The 16,405-nt window shown below is 45.1% G+C and overlaps 1 protein-coding gene across 1 annotated transcript in view; it reads left to right on the top strand.

Annotated features, from left to right (window-relative positions):
• Positions 1–14,222, top strand: part of LOC309567688 (fish-egg lectin-like) — a 16,310-nt gene extending 2,088 nt beyond the window's left edge. The window contains exons 2-4 of the mRNA XM_082273125.1: positions 6,442–6,669; positions 11,996–12,329; positions 13,881–14,222. Of these exons, the coding sequence (XP_082129251.1) occupies positions 6,442–6,669; positions 11,996–12,329; positions 13,881–14,028 (710 nt within the window). The 3' untranslated portion in view covers positions 14,029–14,222. The remainder of the gene's footprint in view (positions 1–6,441; positions 6,670–11,995; positions 12,330–13,880) is intronic.
• Positions 14,223–16,405: the final 2,183 nt, after the last annotated feature.

The following is a 16,405-nucleotide window of genomic DNA, read 5'->3' as shown; positions in this document are numbered from 1 at the left end:
GGTGCCATTAAAGATGAAGTAAACCCTCTTCTGTAACTTGTACCTATAGGTAAGCCTATGATAAGGCTTACCTATAGGCAGTGGCGGTTCTACATTAAATTGCTCCCCGGGCAAGACTCCCTCCTGGCGCCCCCCCCAAAAAAAATAACATGACAACATAACAATAAATGCAGAGTGCCACAGCATTGCTCCCAATAAATGCAGAGTGCCACAGCAATGCCCCCAATAAATGCAGAGTGCCACAGCAATGCCCCCAATAAATGCAGAGTGCCACAGCATTGTTGCCCCCAATAAATGCAGAATGCCACAGCAATGCCCCCAATAAATGCAGAGTGCCACAGCAATGCCCCCAATAAATGCAGAGTGCCACAGCAATGCCCCCAATAAATGCAGAGTGCCACAGCAATGCCCCCAATAAATGCAGAGTGCCACAGCAATGCCCCCAATAAATGCAGAGTGCCACAGCAATGCCCCCAATAAATGCAGAGTGCCACAGCAATGTCCCCAATAAATGCAGAGTGCCACAGCAATGTCCCCAATAAATGCAGAGTGCCACAGCAATGTCCCCAATAAATGCAGAGTGCCACAGCATTGCCCCCAATAAATGCAGAGTGCCACAGCATTGTTGCCCCCAATAAATGCAGAGTGCCACAGCATTGTTGCCCCCAATAAACGCATTGCCCCTTTTCAATTCAGAGCGCCACAGCAATGCCCCCTTTAATGCAGAGCGCCACAGCAATGCCCCCTTTCAATGCAGAGCGCCACAACAATGCCTACTTTCAATGCAGAGCGCCACAGAAATGCCCCCTTTCAATGTAGAGATGCCACAGCATTGCCCCCTTTAATGCAGAGTGCCACAGCAATGCCCCCTTTCAATGCAGAGCGCCACAGCAATGCCCCCTTTCAATGCAGAGCGCCACAGAAATGCCCCCTTTCAATGTAGAGCTGCCACAGCATTGCCCCCTTTAATGCAGAGCGCCACAGCAATGCCCCCTTTCAATGCAGAGCGCCACAGCAATGCCCCCTTTAATGCCCCCAATAAATGCAGAGTGCCACAGCATTGTTGCCCCCAATAAATGCATTGCCCCTTTTCAATTCAGAGCACCACAGCAATGCCCCCTTTAATGCAGAGCGCCACAGCAATGCCCCCTTTAATGCAGAGCGCCACAGCAATGCCCCCTTTAATGCAGAGCGCCACAGCAATGCCCCCTTTAATGCAGAGCGCCACAGCAATGCCCCCCTTCAATGTAGAGATGCCACAGCAGCATTGCCCCCTTTCAATGCAGAGCGCCGCCCACAGCGGAGAGCAACTTATCTGCAACTGCAAGTATGTGTAGTGATAGTGACGACTACTACAGACTCAGTACAGTCAGTGTGTACTCGCCTTCTGCGCCGCCGCTGCTGTGCCTGTAGTGTGTACAGTACGTACTCCGAGTCCTCAGCTCCTCCTCCGACCTCGCCTTGCCGCCGCTGCTGTGCTGTGTGTGTCACTCTGTGTAGTGTACTCTCGGCTGAGTCGGCTCCTCCGCTCCTCCTCCCCCCCCCCGCGCCGCTAGTTCTGAGCACGGCTGCTGCTGCATTACGCTGCTGCACAATCCCCGCTCTACTGGAGCGGCTCCAGGCAAACTCCAGCCGCCGGCCCGGCTCCTTCAGCAGCAGGGGCGGCAGCGGCGCCGGCGCCCGCAGCAAAGATCAGATGATTTTCTTTTTCTCCACCACCGCGAGGGCCGCCCCCCACGTGATGCCGCCCCGGGCGGCTGCCCCGTTCGCCCGTGCCCAAAACCGCCACTGCCTATAGGTACTGTAAATATCCTAAACATGCACCGTTTAGGAGATATTTACCTTACATGCAGCCAGTGACGTCACTGGCGCATGCGCTCTGAAGGAACGGCCGCTGGTGCCGTTCCTTCAGAGTCCCGTGCCGTGACCATCTGCTCCCGCGCACGTGCGCAGGAGTGATGTTACCGCGGCTCCGGCCAATCAGATGGCCGGATGCCGCGATCCCGGAAGACTGGCGACTGGACATGTCGCCCGTCATACAGGTAAGCGGGCGGCACGGCAGGGGCTCGTTCTAAGGTAAGTATTTCATAATGAGCTAGTGTGCGGTTTACAACCTCTTTAAAGTGATTCTATTGTCAGAAGGTTTTTTTTTTTTTTTTTTATCTTAACCACTTCTGGACCGGAAGGATTTCCCCCCTTAATGACCAGGCCATTACTTTAACGGACAATTGCGTGTGACACTGGGCCCAAATAAAATTGATGCCCTTTTTTTCCTACAAATAGAGCTTTCTTTTGGCTTTTTATTTGATCACCTGTGTGATTTTTTTTTTTTTTTCACTATAAACAAAAAAAAAGAGCGACATTTCTGAAAAATATATATATATTTTTCACTTTCTGCTATATAACATTCCCAAAAAAAAAAAATGTAAAAATCAAAATTGTTTAACATTTTAGACCCATTTGTTTTCTGCTACATATTTTTGGTTAAAAAAAATTGTATTTTGATTGGTTTGCGCAAAAGTTATCGCGTCTACAAACTAGGGGAAAGATTTATGTCATTTTTATTAGTTTTTTTGGTAATGGTGGCGATCTGCGATTTTTTGCGGGACTGCGACATTGCGGCACTGCGTTACTTTAACAGACAATTGCGTGTGACGCTGTGCCCAAATAAAATTGATGTCCTTTTTTTCCTACAAACAGAGCTTTCTTTTGGCGGTATTTGATCACCTGTGCGATTTTTATTTTTTGCGCTATAAACAAATAAATAGCAACAATTCTGAAAAAAAAAAAACAAAAACAATATTTTTCACTTTCTGCTATATAACATTTCCAAAAGAAATTTAAAAATCAAAATTGTTTAACATTTTAGACCCATTTGTTTTCTGCTACATATTTTTGGTAAGAAAAAAAAAAAATCACAATAAGCGTATTTTGATTGGTTTGCGCAAAATTTATTGCGTCTACAAACTAGGGGAAAGATTTATGTCATTTTTATTAGTTTTTTTGGTAATGGTGGCGATCTGCGATTTTTTGCGGGACTGCGACATTGCGGCACTGCGTTACTTTAACAGACAATTGCGTGTGACGCTGTGCCCAAATAAAATTGATGTCCTTTTTTTCCTACAAACAGAGCTTTCTTTTGGCGGTATTTGATCACCTGTGCGATTTTTATTTTTTGCGCTATAAACAAATAAATAGCAACAATTCTGAAAAAAAAAAAACAAAAACAATATTTTTCACTTTCTGCTATATAACATTTCCAAAAGAAATTTAAAAATCAAAATTGTTTAACATTTTAGACCCATTTGTTTTCTGCTACATATTTTTGGTAAGAAAAAAAAAAAATCACAATAAGCGTATTTTGATTGGTTTGCGCAAAATTTATTGCGTCTACAAACTAGGGGAAAGATTTATGTCATTTTTATTAGTTTTCTTTCTTTTTACTAGTAATGGTGGCGATCTGCGATCGGGACTGTGACATTTTTGACACTTTTGGGGGGACCAGTGACATTACTACAGTAATCAGTGCTAAAAATATTCACTGTTACTGTAATAATAACATTGGCAGGGAAGGGGTTAACCCAGGGGTGATCAAAGGGTTCATTGTGAGCCTAGGGGAGTGTTTTCTAACCGAATGGGGGAGGGACTTGTGAAATCAACATTGAGACCTGTGATCCTAAATAGGAGGAACACAAGCGCTCTGTGATCATTTCAGAGAATACAACGGTCTGCTGCGATTTTTAGCGTGACTGCGACATTGCGGCGGACAGATTGGACCCCCTAACTGACATTTTTGACACTTTTTGGGGGGACCAGTGACATTACTACAGTAATCAGTGCTAAAAAATATGCACTGTTACTGTAATAATGACACTGGCAGGGAAGGGGTTAACACTGTGGGTGATCAAAGGGTGAAATATGTACCTAGGGGCGTGTTTCTAACTGTATGGGGGTGGGGCTTATGGAATGACCATAGAGACCTGTGATCCTACATAGAAGGATCACAGGAGCTCTGTGATCATTCCAGAGAGAAGAACAGTCAGCTGTGTTTACAACAGCTGACCGTTCTTCTCTCTCAAAGGGGAACAATCGCGGGTGTAAGGCAGCAATCGGAGCTGACTGCCTCGTACATCAGAGTCCCCACTGCCGAGTAGGGGCGGGAGCGTGCCGCCGGCGGAGCGCACTTGCCCCCTAGCTGCAGACGCGCAGCCTACGTAGCAGGAGGGCCAGCCTGCCACAGTAAATTGGTGGCGGGCGGTCCGGAAGTAGTTAAAATGTGTTTTACCCCAACATTTCATATTCCTGATATGTGCCTGCTGTGCCATGTACTTGTATGAGAAAATATCCTGTTCTCTTTGTATTGCTTCCATTGTTTGAAATCCCCGGTGTTCCTGCCAGTCCTTCTGCTTTCCTATTAAAAACTGACCAGAGTGGGGGCAGACCGCGGCTCCAAGTCTGAAAGGACACACAGAGCTGTGACTTGGGTGCTCGGGTGCTCGGGTGCCCCCATAGCAAGCTGCTTGCTGTGGGGGGCACTCAACAAGAGGGAGGGGCCAGGAGCATAGAAGAGAGACCCAAGAAGAGGAGGGCTGCTCTGTGCAAAACCAACTGCACAGGGCAGGTAAGTAGAACTAAAAAAACAAGATTTTACAATCACTTTAAGTCCCCGTTCACACTGGGGCGACCTGTCAGGGTCGCCTTCCATAGAGAAGCTGCGGACCCGTTCTAATAGGAGCGACACAAGTCGCTTTGACTTAGAAAAAGGGTCCGGAGCTTCTTTGGGGCGACCCGGAGCGACCTGCATAGACTTCAATGTCATGAAGTCCGTGCCGGCCGCTCCGAGGTCGCGGTGCGAGCAGCGCGCCGCGACCTATGAGGTCGCCCGGCAAAGTAGCGTCGCCCCAGTGTGAACGGGGCCTAAGAAGCAATGGCACCACAGTACACCTTCTCAATGTGCTAACATGCATTGATGAGTGCTGCACTGCCAGCAATGCAACATACAACATGCACAATGGCATGACTAGGGCTGGCCATACATGTTCAATTCTCTTGTACAAATTTTCCTTTCAATTTAAAAATTTAACAAAATTGATGTCTTTTTTTTCCCCCACAAACAGAGCTTTCTTTTGATGATATTTGATCAGCTGTGCGATTTTATTTATTGCGCTATAAACAAAAAAATCGACAATTCTGAAAAAAATATATATTTTTCAATTTCTGCTATATACCATTCCAAAAAGAAAAAAAAAAAAAAAAAAAAAAAATTTTCATCCTTTTAGGCCAATTTGTTTTCTGCTACATATTTTTGGTAAGAAAAAATCCCAATAAGCGTATTTTGATTGATTTGCGCAAAAGTTATCGAGTCTACAAACAAAGGGGAAAGATTTGTCATTTTTTTTTTTTTTTACTAGTAATGGCGGCGATCTGCGATTTTTTTTTGCGGGACTACGACTTTGCAGCGGACAGATCGGTCCCTTAACTGACATTTTTGACACTTTTGGAGGGACCAGTGACATTACTACAGTAATCAGTGCTAAAAATATGCACTGTTAGGCTCGATTCACACCTGAGCGTTTTTAAGCTCCAAAAACGCTCAAAAAAAACTTTCCAAAACGCCCAACAAGTAAAACCCCATTCATTTAAATGGCCCCTGTTCACATATGAGCGTTTTAACGCCTGAAGCAAAACGCCTGTGGCTGAAAAAAGTACAGGAGCTTCTTTTTGGGCTGATTAACAGCGTTTTTGATAGATGTCAATGCCTGCCTCCAAAAACGCCTGAAAAAAACGCCTGGAAATTGCGGTAAAAATCGCGGTTAAAAAAAGTGTGAATGCAGCCTTACTGTAATAATGACACTAGCAGGGAAGGGGTTAATCAAGGGTTTAAGAGTGAGCCTAGGGGGTGTTTTCTAACTGTATGGAGGAGGGACTTGTGAAATGAACATAGAGACCTGTGATCCTAAATAGGTGGATCACAGGCTCTCTGTGTTCATTTCAGAGAGAACAACGATCTGCTGTGTTTACAACAGCAGACAGTCGTTCTCTCTCAGTGGGGGACCGATCGCGGGTGCCCGGCGGCAAACGCGGCCGCCGTACCCATGGATCGGCTTCCTAATGGGGGCGGAGCTCTCCCGCGATCCATCGTACCCATACGTCGGTTCACGCAGCTGAGCCAGCCTGCCGCAGTATATCTGCGGTAGGTGGCCGGCAAGTGGTTAAGGTAAGTCTAAAGGAAAATTGTACAAGTGGATTGAACATGTATGGCCAGTCCAAGCCCTCGGCATAAGACAAATTATTTGCAAATTGTATATTTTTAAATATTGAAAAAAAAAACTAAAATATTTTGTCACACCTGTTTGTACTGTATGTTATATATATATATATATATATATATTCTATTATGCATGTACAGTATATGCATTATATGATTTTTCTTGAATTCAGATTCTCCGTGCACACTATTCCCGGGAAAACTGAGACAGATTGATGCCGGCGCTGGTGAAGTGTACGGTGTGAACAGTAATGATGACATTTACCAATGGGCAGACAATACCTGGAGGAACATTCCTGGAAAGCTCATCCATGTTTCTGTTGGACCTGCTGGAGTTTGGGGTGTGAACAGAGCCAACGTCATCTATAAGATCCAGGACAATAACTGGGTGTCTGTATCAGGTAAAAATAAAATAATCTTTGATATATTACACACCAGATATGAACATATCTAAATACATATTTATATCATCAACATAATATTGAGATACACTCTATATCAAAAGTATTTGGACACCTGCCTTTACACGCACATGAACTTTATTGGCATCCCAGTCTTATCCTAACACACTGTATTTTTTAGGGAATTATAGGAATGCTTCTATGTACTTTCTAAAAAGAAGCAGAATACAAAGTATATCCAAAAGTATTGGGACGCCTGCCTTTACATGCACTTTAATGGCATCTCAGTCTTAGTCCGTAGGGTTCAATATTGAGTTGGCTCATCCTTTGCAGCTATAACAGCTTCAACTCTTCTAGGAAGACTGTCCACAAGGTTTAGGAGTGTGTCTATGGGAATGTTTGACCATTCTTCCAGAAGCACATTAGTGAGGTCAGGCACTGATGTTGGACGAGAGAGCCTGGCTCATCCCAAAGGTGTTCTATCAGGTTGAGGTCAGAACTCTGTGCAGGCCAGTCAAGTTCCTCCACCCAAAACTCGCTCATCCATGTCTTTATAGACCTTGCTTTGTGCACTGGTCCAAATCATTTGGTGGAGGGAGGATTATGGTGTGGGGCTGTTTTTTAGGGGTTGGGCTTGACCCCTTAGTTCCAAGGAAGGGAACTCCTAAGGTATATGCATACCAAGACATTTCGGACATTTTCATGCTCCCAACTTTGTGGGAACAGTTGGCCCCTTCCTGTTCCAACATGACTGCACACCAGTGCACAAAGCAAGGTCCATAAAGACATGGATGAGCGAGTTTGGGGTGAAGGAACTTGACTGGCCTGCACAGAGTCCTGACCTCAACCCGATAGAACATCTTTGGGATGAATTAGAGCAGAGACTGCGAGCCAGGCCTTCTCGTCTATATCAGTGCTTGACCTCACAAATGCACTTCTGGAAGAATGGTCAAACGTTCCCATAGACACACTCCTAAACCTTGAGGACAGCCTTCCCAGAAGACATGGAAATGAGATTAGAGGAATACTGAGTCACAAAATTCCACCAACCATTTCCACATCCCTGAATATAACTGGAAAGAAAAAGGTTTAGACAGCAAACGCGTCCGATATGCAAAAGAGCCCTAGGCCATATATGCAAACGGACTGCATTCTGTCATAGATATGGGACTTTGGAGGCATAGATTTGAGTAAACCAGAGGACCAAAATTATAATAAAATAGATTTTATTTAAATACAACATTTGTTTAAAAACATGAGAAAATAGACATGTACATAGTCATTAGTACTTCAATTGAATGAGTAGTAGATGATAGTAATGGATCACATAAGCCCTACATGTTTCGTCGAGGTGTGTCCCCTCAAAGAGTGGCTTCTTCAGGGGCTGAAGACCTGCAATCCTTCTACTATTTCTAGATAGAAAAACATAGCATTCAATAATCAAATGAACATGACATGGGATTAACATATAAACCAATATAGTATACATATAACTTTATAGCTCACCATTATATTTAATGACTGTCATCCCTGGTGTAGTACATAGCAATTGGTCCTCTGGTTTTTAACAAACATGTTATACTTACCTGCTCTGTGTAATGGTTTTTCACAGAGCTTCCCAGATTCACCTCTTCTTGGGTCCCTCGCCGTCTCTCTTGGCCCCTCCCTCCTAGCAGCTTGCTAAGGGGGCACCTGAGCAAAGCCGCAGCTGTGTGTCCAATTAGACAATGAGCCACTGTTCGACCCCGCCACCTTCTCTTCTGATTGGCTAACTGACTTTGAATGACAGCAGCAGGAGCCAATGGCACCGCTGTTGTGTTTCAGCCAACCAGGAGGGAGAGTCCCGGATTGCTGAGGCACTCGTGCAACATTGCTGGAAAGAGATGGGCTCGGGTAAGTATAAGAGGGGCTGCTGCACACAGAAGGTTTTTTATGCTAATGCATAGAATGCTTTCAGATAGAAAACCTTCTGCCTTTAGAATCACTTTATTATCCCTGCAATGTACAGAGATCACCCAGATGGGAATGTTTTTCTTTTTTTTTTAACAAAAGTGGAGTTATGCTTTAAGGGCTGGAACACATATTGGGGAACTGGAGAAAGTGCAGAGAAGGGCAACCAAACTGATAAGAGGCATGGAGGAGCTCAGCTATAAGGAAAGATTAGAGGAACTGAGAAGAGGAGATTAAGGGGGGATATGATCACCATGTATAAATACATAGGGGCAGTGCTGTATTTTGGCCTAGGCCAACAAGGCCCAGGCCTAGGGCGGCACTTTGCAGGGGGGGGCAGCAAAAAAGTTGCCCCTCTCTACCTTGGACTCTATTGGCCACTGGTTGCTAGAGCTGCCTCTCTCACCCCCCTCTCTTTCATTTACCCCCTCACTATCACCCCCTCCTCTCTCTCATCCCCTTCTCTCTCTTTCTCTCACCCCCCTCTCATCCCCTCTCTCTCTCATCCCCCTCTCTTAACCCACTTTCTCTCACTCTCTCTCTCATCCCCCCTCTCTCTATCATCCCCCCTCTCTCTATCATCCCCCCTCTCTCTCATCCCCTCTCTCTCTCACTCTTTGATTCCCCCCTCTCTCTCAACCCCCCTCTCTTTCATCCCCTCCTCTCTCTCCCCCTCTCTCTCTCATCCCCCCCCTCTCTCCCTCCCTCCATCACTCAGCCCTCCTCTCTCTCTCCCTCACCCTTCTCTCTCTCCCACCCCCTCTCACCCCCCCCTCTCGTGAGATCTCAGGGGCTCATGGGCCTTGTAGTCCTTCAATTTTGGAGGGAGTCACATCCGTTAAAAAAGTAGTGGGGCAAATTTACATAGGGGGGGGGGAGCAGGGTGCCCAATTTTAGTCTTGCCTAGGGCAGCACAAAACCAAAATACACCACTGCATAGGGGGTCCATATAGTGAACTTGGTGTTGAGTTGTTCACTTTAAGGTCAACACAGAGGACAAGGGGGCACTCTCTACATCTAGAGGAAAACAGATTTTGTCTCCAAATACGGAAAGGTTTCTTTACCGTAAGAGCTGTGAAAATGTGGAATAGACTCCCTCCAGAGGTGGTTCTGGCTAGCTCACTAGATTGCTTTAAATAAGGCCTGGATTCTTTCCTGGGTGTACTTTATATAAGTGGGTACTAATATTTATAGGTAAAGTTGATGCAGGGAATATCCAATTGCCTCTCGGGGGATCAGGAAGGAATTTTTTCCTCTGCTGTAGCAAATTGGATCATACTTTGCTGGGGGGTTTTTTGCCTTCCTCTGGATCAACTGTGGGCATAGGATTGTGTATATGGGATTGTATGGTTGGGGTTTTTTTTTTTGTTTTGTTTTTTTTATTGGTTGAGCCAGATGGACTTGTGTCTTTTTTCAACCTGACTAACTATGTAACTATGTAACATATTTTGTAAAAGGCTGTAGTACTACATTAGGCTACAGCCCACTATGGGTGAAATCAGGTTCTCCAGTGACACCATCAATTACAATGATCCTCCTGTATTTGTATGTTTCATAAATGTTGATACACTGTATACTTTAACAAAAATGCCAGCAGTCCTGGAAATATTGGATTAACATTTTCCTGCTACAAGGAAAAATGACTGCCCTGCTGTGGCAACTTTGTGTTTCCCCGGTCTGACGGGACATGTCATTGGGCTTGAGGTGACACAGGGCATTTTGCGTAATTGTTGCCTGTTCTGCAAAGAGAAGGACACTTGGCCACCATGTTTTAAGTCGTAATGAGATCTATGCTACTACATAGGAAAGTTCCAACCCCATTTAACCACTTCCCGCCCGCCCTATAACAGAATGACGGCGGGAATGTGGTTGTGTTATCCTGACCGGACGTCATATGACGGCGGCAGGATAACACAGCTCTGGGCGCCCCCCGGGGGCGCGCAGAGCGTCGATCGGTGATGCGAGGTGTCAGTCTGACACCCTGCATCTCCGATCTCGGTAAAGAGACTACTGACATAGCTCTTTACCATGTGATCAGCCGTGTCCAATCACGGCTGGTCACATAGTAAAACAGGAACAGCCGTTGATCGGCTTTCCTTAGTTCGTGCCTGACAGGCACGAGTAAAGGAGCGCCGATCGGCGGCTCCCCTGACAGGGGGGGGGGGGGGTCGGCACTGGTAATCAGATCATTGATTACCAGTGCAGACCCTCGGGGGGGGGATGCCACTAGATCCACCAGGGATGCCCACTATGACCCCAGGGATGCCCACCATGACCCCAGGGATGCCCACTATGGCCACCAGGGATGGCAATCAGGGCTCAGGGAGCCTCCCATTGCCCTCCCCATCAGTGCTGCCCGCCAGTGTCCTCCCTATCAGTGCTGCCCACAAGTGCCCATCATTGCCATCCTTTAGTGTCGCCCACCAGTGCCCATTATTGCCCACCAGTGCCGCCTATCAGTGCCCATTAGTGCCCGTCAGTGCCACCTATCAGTGCCCATCAGTGCCACCTATCAGTGTCCATCAATGCCGCCTATCAGTGCCCAGCAGTGCCGCCTATCAGTGCCCACCAATGCTGCATATCTGTGCTACCTATCAGTGCCACACATCAGTGCCTATCAGTGCAGCATATCAGTGCCGCCTATCAGTGCCACCCCATCAGTGCCACCCCATCAGTGCCACCCCATCAGTGCCTCCTCATCAGTGCCTGTCAGTGCAGTCTCATCAGTGCTCATCAGTGCAGGAAAAAACGTATTTATTTACAAAATTGTATAACATAAACAAAAAAACTTTTTTTTTTTCAAACTTTTCGGTCTTTTTTTATTTGTTTAGCAAAAAGGAAAAAACCCCCAGGTGATCAAATACCACCAAAAGAAAGCTCTATTTGTGGGGGGAAAATGACATAAATTTGGTGTAGGTACAGTGTTGCATGACCGCGCAATTGTCATTCAAAAAGCAACAGCGCTAAAAGGGGAAAATTGGCCTGGGCAGGAAGGGAGGGAAGTGCCCTGTATTAAAGTGGTTAAGTATTGTTTAAGACCCGGTTCACACTAGCGCGACTTGTCAGGCGACTTGTCAGCCTGACAAGTCGCACTCCCTCGCAGTCCATTGACTGCTACAGGACCGGTTCTAATCGCTCCGACTTAGAAAAAGGGTCCTGTACTACTTTGGGGGGGCGACCTCGGAGCGACTTGCATAGACTTCCATTATATGAAGTCCGTGCAAGTCGCGCCGAAGTCGCGGTGCACGGGACTGACAAGTCGCCTCCCGAAGTAGTACAGAGTCGTGTCGCCTCAGTGTGAACCGACTCTTAATGTTCTTTCTGGTATTACTCTCAATTTAGTGGACTAATGTTGTGGTTTGTGTTTTTTCAACAGGGCTTTTGAAGCAAGTGGATGCTGGTGGTGATAAGTTCTTGGGTGGAGTGAATGCACAAGACAACATTTATTGTTTGAGACGGAGTTGCACAGTTTCAAGATCTTCTGCTTTAACCTGGACCGCACTGCCGGGGGCACTGAAATATTACAGCTGTGGGCCAGTGGGGTGCTGGGGAGTCAACAGCGCTGACAATATTTACTTCCGCTACAATGTCAGCCCAACATCCTGCCAGGGAACCCAATGGCAGCAGATTGAAGGCGCTCTGTCAATGATAGAGGTTGGCACAGATGGTTCCGTGTATGGTGTCAACTCAGCAGGCAACGTGTACAGAAGGTATTTTTTTTAACTATGTATGCAGTAACATTAAGCAGGGCTGCTGTAAGAAATCATGGGGCCCCGTACAGCCTACCTAGCAGGGCCCCCCCCCAAATTTATCAAGACAATATTTTCACAAAAAATACACTAAAATCATTCTTAGCGGACACAAACATAACAGAGAATTTAAAGATAAAAAAGAAAGTATAATTATTTTTTTTTAAATGTTAACAATTTTTTATAAATATTTTTTTTTACTATTTTTTTAAATTATTTATTACAGTTTTTAATGATTATTTTTTTTACAATTTTTTTTTTTTAAAGGACAGGATAGCCTGCAGCGCTGTTGGGGGGGGCATCACAGTGAAAAGGGGGGCACACTGGGGGGCGCAAAGCAGAACAGGGAGGGGGATCGGTGTCGGAGAAGGAATCTCAGAAATGATGCCCTGAGTCTGTGTCTCTCCCTGCAGCAGCTGAAAGCTAGTGGGAGGGGGAAAAATAGGCTTTCAGCTGCTGCAGAGAGTTGCACAGGGCTTTCTTCTGTAATTGCCCCTCTGCCCGACCGCACCGATTCCCCGTGCTGTTGGGGCCCCCCTGTGTGCCCGGGCCCCCTACAGGAGGACTGGTGGTCCCCCCCTATCAGCGGCCCTGACATTAAGGCAATGTGTAAAAAAAAAACTCAGTTTGGTAAAGAAGTATTAATTGGGAATGTTGAGGTTGAGCTAGTTAGACAAGTACATATACTTCAGTAACTGTTCTATATGTTCACAATAATGTTAGCAAATCTGAGACTTTTTGCTGCCTTTTTAAAGCGGAGTTCCGGGCACAAAATCAACCTTTTTTTTTGTGCCCGTCCGCTTGGTCTCCTTCACCTGAAAAGGAATTGGATAGTTAGGTTTTTTTTTTTCTACTTACCTTGTAATTGTAGAAAGAAATACTCACCTTTCGTCACTTACGGCCTCGGCCCGCGCTGTCTCTTCCGGCTTGCAATGATTCCTGGGAGCTGAACGTCATCGCTCCCAGGAATCAATGCGACGGCACCGGCCCCGCTCGTGACTTCCGGGGCGACGCCGCATTCCCCGCTAAACAGCTTCTGGGCATGCCCAGAAGCTGTGGAGGAATGCGGCGCCGCACCGGAAGTGACGAGAGGAGCCGGTGCTGGCGCATTCTGGGAGAAGAAGACGCGGAAGAGAACGCAGAAGAGGATCGCGCCGGCTTCAGCTGCCCACAACAGAGATGACAACGCTGGAGAAGAAATTTTAAAAGTGAGTATTTCTTCTTGCAGGTAAGTGCGAACCGGGACAGATCAGAGGCTATCCATTGTGGAATGTACTAGCCCTGACTGTCCCGGGGGTATGTTCATTGAAATTTTGTTTTTGTGCCCGGAATTCCGCTTTAACTGAGATGGTTGGTGCTTTTTTGAACCCTCACCATAGGCAAGCTTATAGAAGCAAAGCTCATCCTAGAAATGCCAATGATTGCCAGGATTCCTTAAAATTTTCCTTAGTGGAAACGCGGTTTTTAATATTATTTTTATGTTGTATAACTGAGAAAAATTTTTTGTTTTAGAGATGGAATTAGCGCCAAAACCCCAATTGGAACATCTTGGACCAAACTGGACTACTCCTTTACTTCCAAACACGTCAGTTACGACAATGGATATCTGTGGCTTATCACCCCAACTGATGACATCATTCAATGTGCACTCAATGTCTGATTTGGCCATAACACAAGACCAAGAAGGGTACTCTATGGTGTGATCCGAGTCTAAGTGATTACATGGACTGCTCTCTCCATCTACTCACCTCTGTCAATTGGTATTTGGGTATTCTTGAGTTTTTGCCAATAAAATAATCTAATGCTAGCTAGGATTTCCAGTCCATCAAACATTTGTTTCTTGTTTCAAAAATATTTCAGAGCAAATAAACTTTTTTTGTGTCCTTTGTCAGAGAAATATTGCTAAAAAATTATTAATCTTGTTTTATCTCAGTCAATGATATTGAATTAGCTAGTCTGGGAGGGATCCAGAGATGGGATGTATCAGGTCCTCCACTCAGCAGCAGACCATGAGGTTTATTAACTATAGGAGTTGAGAATCTTCACTCAATAAATGTTAAGCCCCGTACACACGATCAGATTATCGAACGATCTGTCGTCCGTTTTTTGGGGCATGCTAGTCTGATGTGGAAAGTGAAGAGGTTATTTTCATACGAATTTTCCCGTACGACAGAATTCTACTTCAGAAGTGATGTCATGTGTTGGATTGCTTTGTATGTGTTCTTTCCTCTCTGAGCATGCCTAGTCTTGCTCTTAAGATTTTTTTCCGTCTAAATTTGTACTAATGAGACGAAGATCGGACGTTGTGTTGACGGACGACAAAAATTTTATAGCCTGCACATCAGGATTTTTTCGGCCGAAAAGTCGGAGTCGGCTGTTGAAAGCATCATACTAACAATCCGAAAATCGGCAGATCGGTCATCGGACGAATATTCCCTTCAGATTTTCTTATCGTGTGTACGGGCCTTTACCTTTATTTTAAAATCTAGTCATATGCAGATTACATAAATTAAGAGGAATTTGTTTTTTGCATGGTTGGATAGTTGAAGATTCTCAACTCCCTTCGGATATCAGCATCAGTGTATTTTGAATTGCTCACATTAGTTAACTAGTAAGTAGTGTAGATATGGCCAAAGGAAACCAGATTGCATAAAGTGGTTGTAAACCCTTACATACACCCAGTGACGTTACTGGCCTCAGGTGATACACAGAGATGAAACAGATCAAAAATGCATTATTTGTACCTGTTTATCTGCAGCCCTCTCTTCTCCACAGCCATTCAAATGACAGAATTTAGACAACATTTTTCAGCTCCAGAAGGCAGGGGGCAGGGATCTAATGTCACACACTGCTCAGAAAAGGGGGGAAAGTTGGGTGTAATCTGAGACCTGAGCAGGAAAAGGACACACCCTCTACACAGTCATATAGGGAAATATATGGCATAGGCTGTCAGTAGTGAAATGCAAACAGCAGAGGAAGGAGGGAGGAGACAGAAATCACATTTAGGTACTTTATTGGAAAAAATACCTGCTATGTACCTTCTGCTATAAAATATTCTTACCTGCCTGCAAACCTTTTTTGTTAGGAGATATGCAGTGGGGGCATACGTAAACCATTTGACCGGGGGGTTGGATCATTTTTTAACATCCCCCTTCCCCTGTACATTAAATATATTATATACAGATATGCAATGAGTTCTGCACTAACAGTGCCAGAAACATGTCCACCAAAATAACATCAGTACTGAATTGACACAATTAGGGCCTAGAGTGAGACAAAACTACAAAAAGTCAACACTGTATATTGTTCTCTGAAGGAATGTTTGGAATTCAAGAAACATTTCATTCTTCCCACTGACCACCAATCTAAGTGGCATTCTTCCCACTCGCCCCCAATGTCAGGAGCATTCTTCCCACTGACCCCCAATGTCAGAAGCATTCTTGCCACTGACCACCAATGTAGGGTACATTCTTCCCACTGACCACCAATGTAAGGAGCATTCTTCCTACTGTCCACCAATATAAGGTATATTCTTCCCACTGACCACTAATGTAAGGGGGTCCCTTGACATTTTTCACGGCTCTTCCTTTTGACAAAAGCTAAGTTTTTGTTAAATAAAACCTATACTGAAAAAAGTGCACTCTTCTTAGCTCCTTCTGAAAATACTAACATATTCTCAGTTATTGACACCGAACAAGGATATAGCAAAAGAAGCTAGAATGAAGTCAGTGACTCAGAAAGTATCATCAACCTTACATGGCCACGTGGCTATGTTAGGTCAATTTAGGTAGCATTGTTTGTAAAATGATGAACGGGTATGTTCTTTGCATAACAAAAACAGGTTTAAAACCAGCCAACCTGTCAACTAAAATAAAACACATATATATTAAAAAAGAATAGCACACACATGCAAAAGAAATGACTATCAAATATGGAGACAATCCATAAATAAAAATGGGGATTTGGTCCCACCATATGGCCATATCGTGCTCAAGCCCACCACTGCGTCAAAGTACCCCATTATCAGTGGGTCCTAC

Source organism: Pelophylax lessonae, assembly GCF_965119305.1.
Source record: "Pelophylax lessonae genome assembly, chromosome: 12".
NCBI lineage: Eukaryota > Metazoa > Chordata > Amphibia > Anura > Ranidae > Pelophylax > Pelophylax lessonae.
Note: the sequence above shows the minus strand (reverse complement) of the source record. Positions and strands in the feature narration are given on the sequence as shown.